Source organism: Delphinus delphis, chromosome 12 (assembly GCF_949987515.2).
Source record: "Delphinus delphis chromosome 12, mDelDel1.2, whole genome shotgun sequence".
NCBI lineage: Eukaryota > Metazoa > Chordata > Mammalia > Artiodactyla > Delphinidae > Delphinus > Delphinus delphis.
This window is the reverse complement of record NC_082694.2, coordinates 29,974,344-29,996,580: the sequence shown is the minus strand read 5'-3', so window position 1 is coordinate 29,996,580 and position 22,237 is coordinate 29,974,344. Positions and strand designations below refer to the sequence as shown.

The 22,237-nt window shown below is 34.9% G+C and overlaps 1 protein-coding gene across 7 annotated transcripts in view; it reads left to right on the top strand.

Annotated features, from left to right (window-relative positions):
* Positions 1 to 22,237, top strand: part of ZNF638 (zinc finger protein 638) — an 84,295-nt gene that overhangs the window by 41,903 nt on the left and 20,155 nt on the right. For 6 of the 7 annotated variants that reach the window (XM_060026406.1, XM_060026405.2, XM_060026403.1 and 3 more), the window contains 11 exons: positions 2,496 to 2,554; positions 2,773 to 2,825; positions 10,787 to 10,837; positions 12,714 to 12,785; positions 13,816 to 13,902; positions 14,179 to 14,247; positions 14,694 to 14,734; positions 16,487 to 16,618; positions 18,505 to 18,633; positions 20,529 to 20,570; positions 21,075 to 21,209. In XM_060026406.1, coding sequence (XP_059882389.1) covers positions 2,496 to 2,554; positions 2,773 to 2,825; positions 10,787 to 10,837; positions 12,714 to 12,785; positions 13,816 to 13,902; positions 14,179 to 14,247; positions 14,694 to 14,734; positions 16,487 to 16,618; positions 18,505 to 18,633; positions 20,529 to 20,570; positions 21,075 to 21,209 — 870 coding nt within the window. The remainder of the gene's footprint in view (positions 1 to 2,495; positions 2,555 to 2,772; positions 2,826 to 10,786; positions 10,838 to 12,713; positions 12,786 to 13,815; positions 13,903 to 14,178; positions 14,248 to 14,693; positions 14,735 to 16,486; positions 16,619 to 18,504; positions 18,634 to 20,528; positions 20,571 to 21,074; positions 21,210 to 22,237) is intronic. The other variant, XM_060026404.1, reaches the window with a different exon arrangement.

Below are 22,237 nucleotides of genomic sequence, written 5' to 3'. Positions count from 1 at the left end.
TTCCATTCTTCTTAGAACTTATTGTCTATTAAGGAAGGTTAAAAAGTCTAAAATGATTAAGAGGAAAGGCATGGTGGATACGTCTAGGAGACCCAATCTGCATATAACTGGAATTTCAGAAAGAGAACATCACTTAAAAACTGGTAAAGATGTTAATTTTCATAGTTATAAAGGTGCAAGCTATAGTGATCCAGGCAGAAACAGTATAAACGTAAAAAGTAGACTAGCCTTAGATAGCCAAGCAACACATTCTCAAGGTTGAGTGGAAAAAAAGATTGATTGTAATGCAGTACATGCATTTCAAGTCAAATCCCAAGTTGTATGTTAGGACCGTATTCTCAGACACGTATGGGCTCGAAGAACGTTTCATCAGTCTATCTTGCCGAGAATATTGCTATCAAAATGAACAACTTAAGAAATGGAGAAGTTATGATATAAAATGATTGGTGATGAGTAATGAAACCATTTAAGTGTAGAGTAAGATCCAAATAGTCGTTCGTATCTTTATAAAATAACATAAATTGTAAAAAAAAAAATTACTTAAAATTAAAAACAATAATAATTTTGGTCTAAAATATGTCATCAGAAATTGGCATATTTTGGGGACTTCCCTGGTGGTGCATTGGTTAAGAATCCTCCTGCCAATGCAGGGGACACGGGTTCAAGCCCTGGTCCAGGAAGATCCCACATGCCACGGAGCAACTAAGCCCACGTGCCACAACTACTGAGCCTGCGCTCTAGAGCCCGCAAGCCACAACTACTGAAGCCTGTGCGCCTGGAGCCTGTGCTTCACAACAAAAGAAGTCACACCTGCACACCGCAACAAAGTGTAGCCCCTGCTCGCCACAACTAGAGAAGGCCCACGCGCAGCAACAAAGACCCCACGCAGCCTAAAATAAATAAATAAATTTTTTTTTAAGTGGCATGTAAGCCAAGGTGTAAGGGCTTTTAAATTTATACAGAAGAAATCAGGGGATTCACATTTATTTTAACACTGAAGATACCCATTAGTAGAATAAAAGTAGGAGGACGATTATCTTCTAAACCATTGGGGTGAGGAAGATGTTTGGGATAAAATCCCATATAGAACAAAAGGAAATGGCAAGGTTGCCCCAAAAGAACAGAAAACATAAAATAATATGACAACAATTTTTGTTAAGTTCAGATCAGTTTAACACATTTATTGAATGTTCACTAATTGCCAAGCATAATTTTAGGCACCAGTGATAGTGAAGAGAAGAAAGACCACAAGGAAATTAAACATATATATATATATATATACACCCACACTATGTCTATTAACAGCAAGTGCTGTGGAGAAAAGTAACAGAAGAGGGAAATAGAAGTGCTCTTTTTGGGGAATGAGGAGCCGTGCAACTTTCCATAAGGTAGTTATAGAAGCTCTCATTGAATAGGTGATATTTGAACAGACACCTAAAGGAGGTGAAGGAGCAAACTGTTCCTTGGATTGAGGGCATTCCAGAGAGAAGGAACAGCAACTGCAAAAGGCTTCTCAGGTCCATGCCTATGTAGTTTGTTTTGTTTGAGAAGTATAAAGGATGCTTTAGGATTGGAAGTAGAGGATGGGGAGAAGTATGTGGTAGTTTGGGGGTAGAGAGTGCATGGCATGTGTGGTGTAAACGCTTAAGTATTAGCTTTTTCTCTGAGTGTGATGAAAGGTTTTGAGTTTAGGAATGGCAAGATCAATCTGGTTCTATGTTTAAAATGGAGTGAGGGTGGGTGAAAAGGCAAAGACAGAAGCAGAGACCATTATGAGTCTATTACGGTAATTAAAGGAAAAGATTGGACCAGAGTGATAGCAGTTAGACATCAGAAATATTATAGCACTGTTTGTTTTTTGTGTTTTTTTTACACCCCCTCCCCCCCAATAATAAGACTATAATTCCTCATTAAATATGACAGCCAGAATCCCGGCCTCTGTTCACAAAAATGCCGTGTATTTAGCCTATGCTAGGCACCAGACCGCGGACGCTCAGTACTGGCAAAAAAGGAAATGCCCTGCCCTCATGGCAGTGCCATTTTTTTTTTTTTTTTACATCTTTATTGGAGTATAATTGCTTTACAGTGGTGTGTTAGTTTCTGCTTTATAACAAAGTGAATCAGTTATACATATACATATGTCCCCATATCTCTTCCCTCTTGCATCTCCCACCCTCCCTATCCCACCCCTCCAGGCGGTCACAAAGCTCCGAGCTGATCTCCCTGTATAGCACTATTTGAAATAATGTTTTTGAAAGGTAGTGATAAGAAAATGTAGATAAGTGATAAAAGGCAGGATGTAAAATTACACTGTATGATCACAAATTGAAGAATTTCTATCTATAAATAGAAAACGGTGATTAACATTTATACTTTAGGGTAGGAATATTTTAGATTTATGTACGTGTGTGTTTCTTATGCTTTTGTGTATTTTCTAAATGGTTTTTTATAATTGGGGAAGAAACTAAATTTTTCAAAATATTTTTCTTTCATAGAACAAAGAGGTGAAGAAAAAGATATCAGATTCAAAGAAAACATCTGCATCTACTTTAAAGTAAGTAATTCCATCATCTCCTATGTGAGAATGACTATGCATATGAATTAAAATTTTTAAATTTTACAATGACATTTTTAATGTATTTTATCATCCTGACTCCAGTTTAAATGGGGCATCATTCAAACTGAATTATTTTAAACTTTTTTAGATTTAAGCTTTGCATCTTTAGAAGTTAGAATTTTATTCTTTGCTAAATTTTTTTCTCCTTTTAATAGAAAAGATACAGATGCTTCCAAGGCTGTTGAAACTGTGACTTCAGCTTCTGCTAGTAAGTTGTTACTTTCAGTACTCCTCCAAATGAGTATGTTTTGTCAGATGACTAGGAACTTCTTGTACGATGATGCTAGGAAAACATTATTCATTGTGCTTTAGGAGAAGGGGGACCCACACTGGCTCCTGTATTAAGCTAATGGTTAATGTTAAGTGTTTAATTATGAAATCTCTTGTGGAATAAATATAAGGACTCAATGAGATAATGTATGCAAAGTACCTATCATAGTTCCATAGTTAATAGCTATTTAGGTTAATTTTGCAGTGTCTGTCTCCATTCCCTCCCAGTAAACTGGTAAGACAAAACATAAAGGTATGTTAAGATTGCTTGTGTGGTCCCCTTTGATTTTGAAAGTCTGCTAAGAACCAAAAAGTAAACAAAAAAGACTAAACAGAAATAGATGATATTACACTCATGTGTTATTTCTTTACACACAGGCAAATACTTCAGGTCTTTATTATGAATCTAGCTAAATGAATTTTGCATACAATTTTAAACCCAGTTTATTTATTTTTTTCTCAGTCCATTTAGGATTGGAAATGTCGAGAGAAAAAAGTTATTGCCAAAACATACACTCTTGAATCTAGTAAACTGTGATAGTGAAGGACAAGACATAAACAATATATTAGGAAACTTAAATTGTGTTTTGTATGTTATCTTTTTGAAAGGTAGGTAGTTTATGGATTTATATTCAGAATAGATAAAAGAGTTTTTGGTATTAGAACTAATATTCAAGTGACTGGAAAATTGGATTGTGTAGAATATCTCAATTTTCCATAATGTTTAGTTGGATAGTGTCCTGAAGTTATTGGAAGTTAGTGGAGGTGACTATGAGTGGCTTCTGGAAGGCAATAAATTTTTACTAAAGTTTTAAATGTGAACGTGTAAACGGATAATATTTAGAGGCAGAAGATTACTTCAGTTAGGCAGATGACATAAAAAAGGTAACAGAAAGGCCTTGAAGATTAGTGCTGGGGTGTTTTTTAATTTGACCCCATTAACAGCATTTCTCAAAATGTGTTGCGTGAAAGACTTATTCATAGAACATGTTTTGGATCAGGTGAAGGTTAGGATATGTACTATACCTTTTTTTTTCCTTTAAAAAATAATCCACAAACCCATTCACTTTACGAAATCCTGCAGGAAAGAAACCTATTTAACTTTGTTTAACCCACTGTTTCCAAAGCTTGGATAAGTGCACCCCATTTTTTCTGTGTAAGACCTAGTAATAATTGGTACAAACTCTGGGAAATTTCCTTAGAGAATAAAGAACCACTAGTTGTTTAGGATTCTCATGTAGATTGGATACATGGAGTGATTGAAAAATCCTGTTGAGAAAACATTTGGGATTCACTTTCAGGTAATTAGGACCTGATATTAAAAGGTTAATTAAAATGATCTGGGATGCTAAAATCTGAATTTTTATTATACAGAATTTTTTAGTGGATAATATATAAAAATTAAAAAAATAATTTAAAAATTTCAATGTTTCAGGCCGGATGGAGTTTTCTAAACGAATGTGGTAATGTTGATTATAATAAAATTTAGCTGCGGTGATTTCTTTGACCTGGGGGAGAACATTGCTAAATATCAGGTATCAAGGAATATCTATGGGAGATATCATTTAGTCAATCACATGGCATTGAAAGTGGGATACTTAGGAAAATTTTTTGTTAAGTTTAAGGTTTGAATTTTGGGAATGGCCCTAACATAATAAAAGTAATGCGTAGGGGGAGAAGTGCTTCAAGTTAAGTACTTCCTCCCTTCTAATATAAATGTAGAAAGAGAGGAGCCCAAGGCTGAGAAAGTGTCAGGTGAGAAAGATAAGATAGCTTTTTGAGATCAGCAATGTCAGATTGAAGAGGGATAGGAAGTCAGGGTAGTTTTAAGGAGAACTTTGGGGGCTTCCCTGGGGGCTTCCCTGGTGGCGCAGTGGTTGGGGATCCGCTTGCCAGTGCGGGGGACACGGGTTCGAGCCCTGGTGCAGGAGGATCCCACATGCCACGGAGCAGCTAGGCCCGTGCGCCACGGCTGCTGAGCCTGCACTCTGGGGCCCGCGAGCCACAGCTGCTGAAGCCCGTGTGCCGTGGCAGCTGAGGCCCGTGTGCCTGGAGCCTGTGCTCTGCAGCGGGAGAGGCCAGCGCGGTAAGGGGCCTGTGCCCCGCAGCGGGGAGTGACCCCCGCTCATTGCAACTAGAGAGGGCCCGCGTGCACCAGCGAAGACCCAATGCAGCCAAAAATTAAATAAATGAATAAATAAATAAATTTACTTTTAAAAAACAAAGAGAACTTTGGTTATAAGCACAAATCTAAAAGGATGTAGGAAAGTACAGGGAGGGAGCAAAAGCCTAATTTTATCAGAAAGGGAAACTTTAGAACTTTTACCCAGTGCTAATTACTTACTTAGCACTCGGCTATATGCCCATAATTAGATGCGTTTTATAAAGTGGTTAGGATACATCAGAGAGTTATTTCTAAGTAGTTTATAGTTTAACTTGTGCCAGAAGACAGAAAACAAGGGAAAGAAACTTGCCATGGTTACACTATTTATAGTAGGCAATTTGTTATTTCACTTAATATTTCAGACCACCGTATGAGTATAGTTCATACTGTTCTCCTTTGATGAGGAAACAGATTCAGAGAGGTTAAATGACTTACTCAAGGTCACATGGAAGTGTTAGTATTCAAACCCAAAACTGTATGCTTCCCAGGCTTTTCACCTATACTAAAGTACCTCTCTGAGAATGAAAACTTGTTCTATATCTCCTTTGATTGCTCTTCTTTTATCTTACCTTCATTGTTTCCCTAAATGTCTGTTCCTCTTCTCATGTCCTACTTTTCTTGCTGGTTGATTTCTTTCCTTTCCATATCTTTAAGGACCAGTGACATCTCCCATACATACATAAACCTCTTCTGCCCCCTCAAGTTTATGCCTCATTTTCTTATATTATCTAACAACACCACTAGTTATCCAGTGTAGGAATCTATTAGTGATCCTTTACCCTGTCTTGTCTTCTTTTTTGTCCCATCCAGTTCAAACTTAAATAACATCCTTCCTCTTCTCATCCAATAGGTGGCTGATTCAAATTAGTTCTCTCTTGAATATACCTCGAATTATCTCACCTTTACTCCATCACAGCTGTAAATGTTTTAGTTTAGACTCACATTTGAATTTTTGAAGATAGCCTCCCAACTGGCGATTTTTATTCTACTCTGCTCCGGTATTAACACTCTTGCCCTGAGGTCACTTTAAAGCAGATCTGATCATTCCACTCCTAGTGACCCACAGGGGAAAACCCAAATTCTTCATAACGACCCCTTCCCCTTTGGCCCAGATGACTTTTTCAATCTCTTGTCACGCAACTGTATATTATTTTTAAGCTACTCAGAATGGTTTATTTTCCAGCTGTGCTATTTCATTTCTCGGGTCTTTATGCTATCCATTTGTGTGGAATCATTGTCTAAATTCCAGTTAACTTCACTTAGTAAGCGCTTATGAAGTAGCTATTTAGTACGTGCCAGGCCTCGTGCAAGGTATTGAAAATACAAAGTCAATTAAGACTCCTTTTGGAGGGTCGAGGTGGGGCAAATTCTAATTTATCTTTCAAGGCCCATCTCAGATGAAGCTTCTTTGTGATACCTTCCCTGACTCCTAGGCAGTTAAATGCTCCCAACTCCTTCCTAGAAATACTGTATTGTGTACGTTAAATTACTTGGTATTAATAGGTTGTTAATAAGTCTGTCTCTTTCACTTGGCTGGGTAAGGGAATATTTGTAGTTTTATTTTTCTGTACCCTAATATCTAATGTGGTATAAGGGTTAATGAATAAATATTTGCTGGAGGAAGAGTATAGGGATACTCAAATCACATTTGTATTAGTGTCATAACTGAACCCATGGAAGGCAACTAGAGATAATCATACTAAGTGAAGTAAGTCAGAAAGAGAAAAATAAATACCATATGATATCATTTATGTGGAGTCAAAAATATGACACAAATGAACCTATTTATTAAACAGAATCACGACATAGAGAATATGTGGTTGCCAAGGGGGAGGGGGGCAGGAGAGGGATGGATTGGGAGTTTGGGATTAGCAGATGCAAACTGGTATACATAGAATGGATAAACAACAAGGTCCTACTGTATGGCACAGGAAACTGTATTCAGTATCCTGTGATAAACCATAATGGAAAAGAATATGAAAAAGAATGTATATATTTGTATAACTGAGTCACTTTGCTATATAGCGGTAATTAACACAACATTGTAAATCAGCTATACTTCAATAAAAAAAAATGAACCCTTGGAAAAACACATAGTGAACCAAAATTTTCTGATTTGTCATTCTTTAATTAATGATTTTTTTCTTCTCTAAGATTTTATTGGTTTCCTTTTTCTTTTTTGCGATACGCGGGCCTCTCACTGTTGTGGCCTTTCCCGTTGCAGAGCACAGGCTCTGGACGCGCAGGCTTAGCAGCCATGGCTCACAGGCCCAGCCGCTCCGTGGCATGTGGGATCTTCCCGGACCGGGACACGAACCCGTGTCCCCTGCATCGGCAGGCGGACTCTTTTTTTTTTTTTTTTTTTTTAAGTGCATGTCTCTTTATCTTTTCAATTCCCAGATGAAAATGACTTTTTTTGTTTAAGTCAGTTATTTCCCCAGTAAAAGCACTCTGCCCAAATAGTTCCCACATGTGAGTTCCAGCAAACCTTAAAGGAAGTAATAACTCTAGTTCTGATTTCAACTATTCCATAGCATGCAGAGGAAAGGAAAACATTCTTTAAAAGGGAGTATGGAGGGGGAGGGGAAACAGGAAGGAAAAAACAGGCTAATACCAACATCGAATGCTGACAAAGACACTGCACACTTAGCACAATGGCTAAAATAAGAAAATAGTAATACCAAATGCTATTGAAGATGTGGAGAAACTTGAACATTGCTGGTGGGAATGTAAAATAGTATAGCCATTCTCGAAAAAAGTATTGTAGTTTTTTAGCAAAACTAAACATGTGCTCACCATAAGACCCAGCAGTTACACTCTTGGGCATTTATTTCAGGCAAGTGAATTACATTTCACACAAAACCTGTTCACACAAAACCAGTACACAAATATTTATAGCCTCTATTAATAGCCAAAAGCCGGGAGCAACCCTAATGTCCTTCAGTAGGTGAATGGCTGACTAAATAAACCGTGTTATGTCTGTAGCATGGAATACCTACCACTTAGCAATTAAAAGGAATTATTGATACATGCAACAACTTGGATGGATTACAGAGCAATTGTGCTGATTTTTAAAACTCAATCTAAAAAAATTATGTATTGTAAGCTTCTATTTACATAACATTCCTGAAATGATAAAATTAAAGAGATAGAGAACAGATTAGTGGTTGTCAGGGATTCTAGGGGAGGGAGGAGATGGCTCTTTCTATAATGGGTAGTAGGAAAGATACTTGTGGTGGAACTCCTCTTTGTTTTGACTGATGATCACCATAATCTACACGTATATGATAGAATTTCATAGAATTAAATATACGTTACGCGCATGCAATCTGGGGAAATTGGAATGTTTGTAAATTACATCAATGTCAGTTTCCTGTTTATGATATAATACTTAGTTATGCAAAATATTACCATTAGAGGAAAGTCCGTGAAGGATATATGGGATCTCTCCCTATTATTTCTTACAACTCCATGTGAATATACAGTAATCTCAAAATTAAAAGTTAGAGAAATGTTTTAAAATGCTGATAAAGCTATCATACTAAATTGGAATTATAGAACAGTTTCACTTCTGAATATTTGATGTAAAGTTTTTAAGTAAAATTTTAGTGTCTGGAAGTATGTTAAATGAATAACATAGTATGCCCAAGAGGGGGACGAGGGTCATGTCAGAAGTATAAAGATGGTTCAAAATTAGGAAATCTGTCAATTCCATTTACTATATTAAATAGAGGGAGATAAATGCTGAGAAACTCTTAAAGTAGGTGACTACTTCCTTAATATGATAGTGTGTTTGTGTATACATACTTTATTTATTTATATGCATAACAAATACGCATATATCAAGTCAAAAGCCAGCATATGCTTAAGAGTTAAACAGTAGAAGCATTCCCATTAAAGTTGGGACCAAAACAAGGGATACTCAACATCACTTCTATGAGTTAAAATAAATATTGTTCTAAAACTAATAGCCATTAGCTGGTGCACTACAAGTCAAGAGGCATAAAAATTGGAACGTATGATAAAACATTATTGTTTGCAAATATATACGTATGATGGAAAACCCAATAGAATCTATTGAAATGCTATTAAATAATTAGCCATCTTAATTCTCTAAATTACTATAAAGTTTTAATTGCTTTATTACATAAAAAAGAACCATTCATACTAATATACTAATAAAATATTAATATACTAATAAAATATTCCATTTATAATAAAAAAGGTAGAAGCTATGAAAACTTTTAAATACTAAGAGGCATAAAATAAGACTTAAATGAGAAAACAGCTCATTTTTGGATAGAAAGCCTTTCACCATTATAATATGCCTTTTTTTCTTATATTAAAAGATAAATATTAGGAACCTAATACCAGTAAAGATTTTTTGAATTTATATAAGCTGATAATAAAGTTTATACATAGAATAGACAAGAAAATTCTGCAAAGGAAGAGTAATTAGGACAGAACAGCACTAACAGATATTAAAATATATTACAAAGTTAAAAGATTCATATAGTTTCATATAATTGCATAAATAGACAAAAGATCAGTAGGACAGAATAGATTCCATGAATACTCCCCCAAGCATATGGAATATCAGTAAATCATTATGGTAATATTTCAGATTAGCAGGGAAAAGATGAATTATTCATTAAATTGACTAGCCTCTTTGTAAAGTATATAGTTTATAGTATCAAAATAAATTACAAGGGACTTCCCTGGTGGCGCGGTGGTTAAGAATCTGCCTGCCACTGCAGGGGACACGAGTTCGAGCCCTGCTCCGGGAAGATCCCACATTGCAGTGGAGCAACTAAGCCCGTGCGCCACAACTGCTGAGCCTGCGCTCTGCAGCCCGCATGCCACAACTACTGAAGCCCACACGCTTAGAGCCTGTGCTCCGCAACAAGAGAAGCCACCGTAATGAGAAGCCTACGCACCTCAACGAAGAGCAGCCCCCGCTCGCCACGACTAGAGAAAGCCTGCGCACAGCAACGAAGACCCAGCGCAGCCAAATAAATAAACAAATAAATTACAGCTGGATCAGAGATTTAACATGATACATAGACAGTAGTTAAAAGTATTGAAAGAAAATGTGGAGGGTTTTTTGGTTTGTTTTTAATTTCAGAATGAGAAAGTCCTCCCCTATCAGGAAGACATTGATTACACGAAAATATTTTTGTATAAGTATTTCTCATAACTTTTTAAAAGGTCGTTACCTATATGATACAAATTAATTTTAATGTATAAAGAACTCTAATAAGAAAACCCTCAAAACCCAAAAGACAAATTGGCAGATATTAAGAATAGACAGATCACAAAGGAATAGAGATAAATTTACACATATGAAAATTGACACAGCTTTACTTAAAATTTAAGAAACAAAGATTAAATCATACTAGTTTCTAGCTCAGATTGGAGTGATTAATAACTTCTTTTACATACTGTGTTTGTGTGGAAATGGGAAGCCCCACTCTTGTATACTATTGATGAATATTAATTGGTACAACCTTTCTGGAGGACAGTTTCATGTTTGTTAAAATTTAAATCTGTCCCTTTGTCTCAGCAAGTCCATGGCTAAGAATTTGCCTATAGTTATAGTTCCATGGGCATACAAAGATGAGTGTAAGGATGTTTCTTGCAGTGTTTTTACCAAAATTATGCTAAGTTAGCTCTTTCCTAAATCTAAGTGATGTTTTTTGTAATGTGATACTGATATATTTTTCTTGTTATTTTAGCCAAACCTGGACAAACCAAGACATCTGCAGCCAAAGTAAATAAATCTTCAGGTATGTTTTCTATATTAGGATCCTAAACATGTTAACTTTAAATTATTTAAGCAGTCTTTATCAGTAGTTTTGGATCTCATGTGACACAGTGTGTGCTGAGTATATACCAATCTGTGAAATTTATAGTCATCTAGAAGTTTTGAGAAAGCAAGTTTAGTAGATAATGCTCTTTCCTTGCAGTGATTATCAAAATAAAATAATTTAACTGGCAAACTGTTTCTCATGATGAATATTGGCGATATTTCCGTCTTTCTCTTATTGAGGTCTTCTCTGTTTACTTTCTTTTATAAACAAACTTACAGCAAATTATGTTCTCTTTGCATTTTTATGGGCTATAGTGGATTTTAAAGTAATTATTAATTTTTTTCTCCTTCCTCTAGCATTATCCCCATTTCTGTTTTTCCTCCCATTTCTGCGAAATGCCGGTTAATTCAGAGTCATCTTTTTAAGAGGATAGAGATCAATGTATTACATTGTCTTTATAATGGTAGGAAGGACAGGAGGCGGTCTTGAACCACTGTTGGTGGCAGATCCATAATTATCATATAGTAGTTTCTTAGAAGCAGTAATCTGAGGGAGTCAGGTGTGGCTAGAAAACATGTTTTGAAGATGCACTTATTTAGCAAACAGTTTGATATTACTTTAATAGTAAGTTTATAGGAGTCATTGGTGGAAATCTGGGGGAGTGGGTGCTAAAACCAGTAGCTTCCCCCTTGAGTGTTGGAAATTAATTCTAGATATTTTTTCCTTAAGTTCTGGTACCCAACTAGAAGTAGTACAGTGAATCGACTTGTGGTAGTAACACAGGATAGTGAAAGAAACACCTTAAGAGCTCATGGGGCTAAGGTTACTGCAGTGTGACAAAACTTGGGAATTACTAAGAAATGACTGGTTGAGTGACAATCTATAAAGATTGGTATTTCTCTTTATGAGCAGTAATTAAGGTCTGTCTTTGGATATAAAGTGTGGATTTGTAAACTATTCTGATTAAATTTTGCAGATGTCGGTAATTCTTTTTGTTTAATAACTTCAAAAGCATGGTCATATTCTCACAGAAGGTCCTGTTAGGTAGTTAAGGCAGTTACCACCCTGGTTTATAAATGGGGAAACGTGCACAGAAATCAGTAAATTCCCCCAGCCTTCACACCTTGACTTGGAATTCAACTTGAATTCACTGACTTGTGATCCTGGGCTTTTTCCTTATACTACCTTGCTCATTGGGCATCCTGATTTTCAGAGCTAAACCTCCTGTTGCTCTCTGAATGCAGAGGTTTTTGACTCTGGTAATCTTTTTAGTGACACTTAGATGATCACAGTCTTTATAAACAGCATCATTTTGGAATATAAGCAACAGTAATATACATATGTAGAAAGAAGGGTCAGACAGTTTAAATAATCCTGTTCAGATAGGGCCCATTAGGAATGAGTCAAAATAGTCTTTATGTGGCCTGACAATGATGTAGGTATTCTTAACTGCTTTTTAATCAACTGGGAGCCAAGGAAGCATGAGCTGGGAGGTCCTCAATATAACTGCTTTTGGAGCCATTAAAGGCATCATGGGATTGTGTTTTTATCCTTGAGGTTAGTAATTTTGCTTCTAATTACTAAGTTGATACACACATTTAGAGATCTGTGTAACTTGGTTGAACGCTGTTTTTAAGTACCCCAAAGGGGAGGTGAATTCTTATTTCAATGATATTTTTCTTCCTAAAGAAATTATCATTTCTAATTTAGCAAATGACCTGTGTTCCTAAAGATGATAGCATTTTGTTTTGAATAAAATATAGTTTGTTGCTCTTATATTCTTTGTGAGGTTCTTTGGGAATTGTTGATACTAGTTAAATAAATCAGTTTTGACTAAGCTTTTGTGATTTAGGGAAATCAGCGGGTTCTGTAAAATCTGTGGTAACAGTAGCTGCTAAAGGTAATAAAGCTTCAATCAAAACAGGTAAGACTGTTGGAAAAGAGAGGTTATATTAAGTTTATTCTTAATTCTGCGTTAAAGAATGTAATAAATATGATATCAAAAGCAAGTTTTAATTTGTAGTATGTAATAACATCTTGAAAAGTTTAGTAAATAATTCTTTGATATTTAGAACCTGACACACATAGGACTTGTGTTTTTTTTTTTTTTTTTTTTTTTTTTTTGGCGGTACGCGGGCCTCTCAGTGTTGTGGCCTCTCCCGTTGAGGAGCACAGGCTCCGGACGCGCAGGCTCAGTGGCCATGGCTCACGGGCCTAGCCACTCCGCGGCATGTGGGATCTTCCCGGACCGGGGCATGAACCCGTGTCCCCTGCATCGGCAGGCGGACTCTCAACCACTGCGCCACCAGGGAAGCCCAGGACTTGTGTTTTTTGATGATTTGGTCTTTGACAGTATCTGCCATTGCGGTTACATTTTTGTTTAGGAAACATTTCTGACAGCCATATAATCATAGGTTGCTCTGCCACTTTCCCCCCGTTTAATCTTTTTTTTACTCATTTTTTTAGAGCTGTCATTTCATATTACCTTCCCCAGCTTGTAAAATTCCTCTGATACTTGTTACTTTAAAGATTTTCTTTCCATGTTACAAGGATGTATCCTCCATAAAGAAATGGAACACTAAATTGTAACATGTTGAAAATAACATGATCCGTTTATTAATATATTTTTCCAATTGACTAATGTAATTTTAAAGAATCTTTGTGGAAGTTATAAAATAATGATTTTTATGTGTGTGATTATGGTGTACTTTTGCCACATGAGGATTTCATAATTTGTGAATCATTAATAGCCCTCAACAAAAGTTGTATCTCAGTTTAAATTTGCTTTTAATCTTATTGGTAAACAGACACTGAAAATAAATGGAAATAAATATGTGGAAAAGAGCTGCTTTTATTAATGAAGTTGAACTACTTATTTACTAATATATTAGTATGAAACATGCTAAATGACTGAATAGACCCTTAGAATAATGGTTCAACTCTACTTTTAAAAGCAAAATCTAGTGGAAAGAAGTCTCTAGAAGTCAAAAAGGCTGGAATTGTCAAATACAAAGACGCCAATAAACCTGTGATTGTACCAGGTAAGCTTGAAATGCTGTCATGCAGTGCTTTCTTTTCATTAAATCCTATTAGTATACACTCTAGGTATATTTTGAAATAAAATTTTTTGCTTAAAAATCTTCAAAAGGATTATTTGGTGTTTCAAAGGAAAACTTGTATTAGCTTTGTCTTAAATCAGGTCAGCCTAAGGAGACTTGAAGTAACAAAATAAACTAGCTTAAGTTCCTCTCTAGATTCATTAGTTTAATTATATTAGTGTATTTTTCTAGACTATTAAAGCAGACTATTTCATGCAGAAAACTCTGAAATAAAGACGAGTGTGGAAGTCAAAGCCACTGAAAATGGTGCTAAAGAAACTATTTCAGGTAGGTTAATAGAAATTTTATTTTGTTCTTTTATGTTTAAAGATAGAAAATTAAATTTTAGGAAAATAATTTTGTGTCATATATATATATTATATATATATGTGTGTGTGTGTGTGTGTGTGTGTGTGTGTGTATATATATATATATATATATACGTATATATTTCAATACCAGAGTCATACCTAAGTGAAATTAGGAATATTATGATTCACATCTTCACCTTGTCTCTTGATTAGTCTGAAATTTTGCTCTCAGAAAGAATAAAGCTGAATGTATTATTGAAAAGCCAGTGTTACTTATGTAGCTATATCCTACTTAAATTCTCTAGTCTTTTGCCCACTGTATACATTTTCATGTAGCTACTATTTAATCCATTGTGGAATAAAGTGGGATCTTGATAAATAAAGTATATCTGCATGAATTCTTATTTTATTTTGTATCTTAAGAAGCTGCTTTGGAGGCTACAGAAAATGAACCAGTTAACAAGGTCAGCTTTTATATTTTACTTATTTTTATAAAGCTTAAGAAATTTTGACACAATGTATTTTTCTTACTATAAACCTAGGTAAAAAATACACAGATTTGGTATGGTGAAAAATCCTGGTCATTGGAGACTTCTAAAATATGGTTTGAGCTAAAAAAAATCTTGAGTTACAAAAATTTAGGTGCAGATTATCAATAAATGTACATGTTATTGAGGATTACTTTTCACTGAGAAGAAAATGTTAGGCCAGTTGGGTTTTTGAATAGATAACAGGTTGTCAAATTAGAACCCATGGAATTTTGTGAAATTTCTTTTTCCTTAGAAGCAAATTAGAGATATGTTAGTATTTAGATATGTTAGTATTTAGAATACCATTTATTTTTTGTGTTTTTAGAGGAGCAAGTGGAGTTTGCAGTTCTATTTGAAGGGCATAAAGTTCACTTTATTGTTTTCATGTGCTTATATCTGTTATTATGAATATATTAAGATTTCATTAATTTAGACTTTACTGGTTAAGATCTTGAGATCCTTCAGGTGCTCAGGGTAAGTTTATTTTAGACTGGTTGCTCCATTCTTCAAGTAGTAACTAAGTAAGTAGTATATGTTAACTTATTGTTTTGTTTTAAGAAGAATATTGTAAAACACCAGTAGAGTATCTTAGATTTACTTACTGCACTTTAGAAAGAATCTTTTTTTAATACATATATAAATTTATTCGTCTTATTTATTATTTTATTTTTGGCTACGTTGGGTCTTCGTTGTTGCACGCGGGCTTTCTCTAGCTGTGGCGCGCGGGGGCTACTCTTTGTCGCAATGCACAGGCTTCTCATTGCGGTGGCTTCTCTTGTTGCAGAGCACGGGCTCTAGGCACACAGGCTTCAGGAGTTGTGGCACACAACCTCAGTAGTTGTGGCGCACAGGCTTAGTAGTTGTGGCACACGGGCTTAGTTGCTCCGCGGCATGTGGGATCTTCCTGGACCAGGGCTCGAACCCGTGTACCCTGCATTGGTAGGCGGATTCTTAACTATTGTGCCACCAGTGAAGCCCAGGAATCATTTTTGAACACAATTTACTTGCTAGTTAAAAATCATTCTCAACTAGCTTATGAAAATTATAATTTCCCACCTTCCCCCACCAAAAGAAAAGTTGCAAGTTGCCACATTTATGCCTTTGGGGATTTCGCCAACATCCACTAAAGGAAAAGTTGGCATTTATGAGAGTGATCTTGAAGAATAAAATAGATCTGAGAGAAGAGAAGGCAGAAATGAAAGTATTTACTTTGTAGTGGGGATTGGGTTATGGGGTAAGGATCCTAAGAGACTAGGTAAGCTTTTTTATATTGCCAGCAAGGGATTATTTTACTCAGTAAGATAAAAGAATATGCACCAATTTGGACCATGGGGATCTTAGCATCACAAGGCACAGGAATGGCAACAGTACATGAAAGGAAGGAGCTGTAGTCAGAGACAGGCAAACCTGTGTTCTTAAATTTATTTTTAAGCAGTGGTTGCAGAAGAGAACTGAAGACCTTGACTAGATGACAGATGGTATGACTGAATTATTCTGTGTACTAGAAGAGTGGAAAAGTGCATTTTGTTTTGTTTTTAATTTGTGGTTTAGACCAGCCTTCTGAATTAATCAGATTTAGTATTAAATACAATTTAAATACTAACATAACATATGATCTGCAGTATAAATTTAAGTAAATATAACAGCAGTTAAGTTTTAATGTCAATTCTTAAATTGGTTTTGAAGGAAACAGAAGAAATATGTGTGGTACTTATTTCTGATTTGCCTAATAAAGGATATTCTATTGAAGAAGTTTACAACCTAGTAAAACCATTTGGTGGTTTAAAGGATATTTTGATTTTATCATCTCATAAAAAGGTAAGAGTTGAAAATAGTTGTGAATTCATGTTGTCCGCAAGCACATTTTGAAAAACATTAACTTCACAAAACTAGGACGAAAGGGTTTAAGAGCAGCACCTCAGAATAAGCTGTCTCAAGTTAAGGCATTTTTAAAATATAAAACACAGATAATCCTTTATTTTAAAAATACATTATTCTAATCAGATGTAGTTTTACGTTGGGAAGGATGGATTTCCCCATTGAAGTTATGCTCAAACGTTTAGTTTAACAGAAAATACTTTACGTCTGTAATATGTTAATACAAAGTTTTTTAAACAACTTTTAAAATTTTGTTGAGCACTCTTTACTAGTATTTCTGTTTGTTTTTTTTACCCGTTATACTCAAATGGGAAATAACCATTTTCAGACTCAGACTAGTGAAGTCATCAGTATTTAGAACAACCTAGATTTATCTGTATGTCTTCAGTTTTCTATAATGAGTATATATTGCTTTTGTAATTTAAAAACAAAACAAAATATTGTTAATAATGAACAACTTTTGGAAGGTATTTTATAGGAAGTGAATTTCAGGGAAGTTTAAATAATGGAAACAACACCGTTAGAGTGGTGGGGAGTAGTGTTCTTACTATAGGAAGGAGTGGAGTTAATGATCACTAGAGATTTTTGAGAGTCAAGCAAGTGTGCTTAAGAAAACAAAGTAGGAGGGGAGAGTAAGTGTAAGTAGTCATATGCAGTTTTACCTTATGTTAAAAGTAGATTATTTGAGTGGTTGCACAACTCTATAAATGTATTAAAACCCATTAAATTGTACACTTAAACAGGTGAATTTTATGATATGTTAACTGTATTTCAATAAAGCTGTTTTCTAAAAAGCACATTATTTGTAATGTTTAGAGATGGACAAGAATAAGAATACATTTTTTAATGTAAGAATTTTATGTGATGATACATTAAAATAGGGGGAAATTGTGGGAACCTGGGAATGAATAATTCAGATTCATACTTTGCATCATATACCAAAGTGGATGTGTATGTAGATAAATATAGAATCCAAATACAGAAAATCTAGATTATTTGTGCCCAGTTTTGATTAGAGTTGAGTAGAATTATTTGGAAATTTAATTTAATTATTTGGAGATTTAATATTTTTCTAGATGTTATATGGAAAAATATCAGATTCAGTCATATAAACATTTGTGAAACTAAAATTAACATAAAGCAAAATGGAAATTAAAAATTTAAAATATTTATGTAAGATGAGAAACACGGTTCATATAAACATGCTATAAAATATTAAAAGTTTAATAAATAAATTGGCAAATGACATAAAGAGAATTTATTTTTAAAAATTACAACTATAAATAAAAATATGGACTATTTCCACCTCATTAACTATCAGACATATGGAAGAATGTTCAATCTCTTTACTTACCCAGGTATGAAAATTAAAACCAAAACGTATGGAGTTACAATTTGACACTTATGAAAACAACAAAATAAAAAATAACTTGGTAACCATTACATGATTCTTTGATTCTTTCATTCCTCATATTTCTCATATTTTGTCCATCATTAAATTTATTTACTCAGTAAATGTTCATTAAATGTTTGCTACATGCTAGATACTGCTCTAGGTACAAAGGGTATAGTGATGAATAAGATAAATAAGATTTCCCTAGTGTCATTTACTACAATGTCCCTTCTTATTTCTCTTTAGTATTACCTTATGAGTTCAGTCATTCATTATTTATTGGTTATGGTCGTAATGTTCTAAGGAATGCTTTTTTTATCTTAAAAACATTTACTAAGTTATTCAATTCATTTGACTCTTTAAGTATTAAATTTTTTTAAGAAAAAGTAACTTAAGATTTATTTTTTCATTCTTATAATTTGTATTTTAAAAGGCATTTATAGAAATAAACAGAAAATCTGCAGATTCTATGGTAAAATTTTATACCTGCTTCCCAATATCACTGGATGGGAATCAACTCTCAATAAGTATGGCTCCTGACAACATGAATTTAAAAGACGAGGTAAATAATGGACTTACCATCTTATTCACTAGAATATTATTAAATTTTTAAAACAGATTTATTATAGTCCATTATGTTTTCTAGTTTTCTTCTTTGGGTCACATATTTTCTCTCAAACACTGAGAAAGCATCTTCCTATATTTCTCCATAGTTGCCCATCTCATTGTTTGAGAGTTACCTCCATATTGAGGGAATCCAATCCCTCATGTATGTTGGAATGGAAAAAAAAAGTTGAAAACGGTAGTCTGTAAAGAACCCTATTCTTATCTCACTGCCATTATCTGTCATCCAAACTGGAATTCCAGAGGTTACCTTTATAATTTTTTCCTCTCATTTTTCATAACCTGCTGGTCACTAGGTCTGGTCTGTTTTAACTCCTGAATATTTCTGGAATTTGTTCCCTCTTCATCCCATTCACCATTGCCTCACCTCTTTAAAATGCCGGCTAAAATAGTTATTCTTTATATCCTCTACCTTCAGTTTTATCTCCCTCAAAACCTTTTTCCCAAAGTCATGAGACTGGCATACAATTCAAACCTCTTCAAATTAAACTGATTTAGAAACCCTTCATTGTTTCTGTGTGGCCTACAAACATTTACTGCTAAGAGGCATGAAACAGAGATGCTAGAATCTCTAGAGGAAGGTGGAAATGCATGTATTTTTTAAAATTAATACTTATTGGAGTATAGTTGCTTTACAATATTGTGTTAGTTTCTGCTGTACTGCAAAGTGAATTAGTTATACATATATCCACTCTTTTTTAGATTTCCTTCCCACTTAGGTCACCACAAAGCATTGAGTAGAGTTCACTGTGATATACAGTAGGTTCTCATTAGGTATCTGTTTTATACATAGTGTATATATGTCAATCCCAGTCTCGCAGTTCGTCCCACCCCACCACCTCTGCTTGGTAACTATGTTTGTTCTCTACATCTGTGACTCTGTTTCTGCTTTGCAAATAAGTTCATCTGTACAATTTTTCTAGATTCCACATATAAGTGATATTATATGATATTTGTTTTTCTCTTTTTGACTTACTTCACTCTGTATAACAATCTCTAGGTCATCCTCATCTCTGCAAATGTCACTATTTCGTTCCTTTTTGTGGCTGAGTAATATTTCATTTTATACATGTACCACATCTTCTTTATCCATTCCTCTGTCGATGGACAATTTAGGTTGCTTCCATGTCCTGGCTATTGTAAATAGTGCTGTAATGTACATTGAAAATGCATGTATTTTGAAAAAGCCTTCCACTGAGAATCATTCTAATGTGATGTAATTGCTGGGGTGGTCTTATATATATCAGTAGTGTCGAAGAGAAAAAAAAATTTAAGAACCATAGTCTCATAAGATAAAGTTCCTTTTCTAAACATTTAAGCCTTTTATCAGCTAGCTTCTCCCAGCTTTGACATCCCTGTGTTGTGCCAGTCTTGGCCTCTTTATATAATTCAGCAGCACCAAATCACTATACACTTAATACCCTGTGATGTTTTTTTTACTAGCCTACATCTCTGTTCTTCCTCATCCCCTATTTTGCTTAGCTGACTTTTTGTTGTGTAATTTGAATTCTCTTACTGTCTGCTAAATTAAATCTCTTATTCCTTGTATATGAATTTGAGTGTCTTCCCCTAAATGGTACCACCTTATTAGTCTTTAATGTACTTAGGGGATTAGGAAGAATTAAAGTCTGTGGGTAGGGTGGGACTTAGATAACTTGTTTTAGGAAGAGGGAAAGATTGTTGGAAGGAACAGAAATTTTGCTTACTTCTCATTTTATGAAATAGTTCTTAATGCTTATTCATATAGATTATTATATCAGTAAATCTTGACGAATTAAATATACAAATAAGAAAGAGCTTACACCTTCAATCTTCCTCTGTTTGCCTTTCTAGGAAGCTATATTTACAACCTTGATTAGAGAAAATGACCCAGAGGTGAGTTTTGCATTTAAATGCTTTTGTACACTTGTTTAATTGATAGAAACATTGGTTGTTTTATTGTTCACCTGTCAAGAATTGAAGAAAATCTTAGCACTAGCTTTAAAATACTGAGGTGATGGAGATGTCAGATGAGTCTTCTCTTGGTAAAAATAAGAAATAGAGGGTAAAGGAGTCCTAATGTGCAATATTTTTTAGATTCTGGAGCCATGTTAACTGACTTGGGTAAATATTCGGTATATTAAGTGTTTTGGGTACATATTATGTTGATAGAAGAAAGAGTATACTTCCTTTTTTAGTATATTGTTTCACTGATTATTCACATCTAGTACTAAGACCTCACTATCTTTACCTATATGGTCATTTTCTTACTCTTGGGAGAGGACATTACCTGACCTCTGAAAAATAAATTGTTAATCTGTGTTTTACACTTTGATACTTTAGCTGTTTTTCTCTTTTTCTGTGCTGTCTCTTTAAAAAAAACAAAAACAAAAACTACAGGCAAATGTAGATAAAATTTACGATCGATTTGTACATCTTGATAACTTACCAGAAGATGGACTTCAGTGTGTACTTTGTGTTGGACTTCAGTTTGGAAAAGTGGATCACCACGTATACATGAGTAATAAAAACAAGGTAACAAGGTCCTTTTTTTTTTTTTTTTTTTTTGCGGTATGCGGGCCTCTGCCGTGGCGGAGCGCAGGCTCCGGACGCACAGGCTCAGCGGCCATGGCTCACGGGTCCAGCCGCTCCGCGGCATGTGGGATCCTCCCGGACCGGGGCGCGAACCCGTGTCCCCTGCATCGGCAGGCGGACTCCCAACCACTGCGCCACCAGGGAAGCCCCTGGTCTGTAACTTTTAATTCAGCTTCTGAACTGAAGCACCTATAAACATTATTCAGCCTCTTAGCAGAATTATGATATACCATCATATTTTCTCCTGGGCTTTGGCAGGAAGGAGGAAGAACTCTTACTTTGAAGGGGAAATAAAAACTTGCACAAGGGAGAAGGGTAATACGTGCAAAGAGCATTATCTTTTGGGGAAGTGCAGACTTATGTTCATCTAGCCTTAACTACCTTCTAAGTTGGTTTACACTTTTAGTTCTTATTTATAAAATGAAAGGGTGTCAACCAGGTATTTCTAAAGTCCCTTTACGTTTTCTGTGCCCTCTATCTTCTCTATTTAATTCAGACGTGTCCATGAAAATTAGATTTTGGTCAACCATGTATTACCTAGAAAGGTAGAAAGGGTTTTATAGCAAAGTTGACAGTATTTGCTTCATAAAAAATACCTAATTGACCAAGTAGTAGATACTAATTTCTTTGACATGTTTAAGAAATTTCTTTAACCATGTTTAAGTGTCAGTTCAGTGGCATTTAAATATATTCATGTTGTTGTGCAGCCATCACCACTATCCATCTCCAGGACTTTTTCATTTTCACAAACTAAAACTCCCTGTCCATTAAACAACAGCTCTCCATCCCCCCTTTTCCTAGCCCCTGGCAACCACCATTCTACAATTTAAATTTCTGTCTCTGTATTTAACTACTTTAGATACCTCATATAAGTGGAATCATACAATTTTTGTCCTTTTGTGTCTGGCTTATTTCACTTAGCATGTCTTCCAGCATGTGTTGTAGCATATGTCAGAATTTTCCTTCTT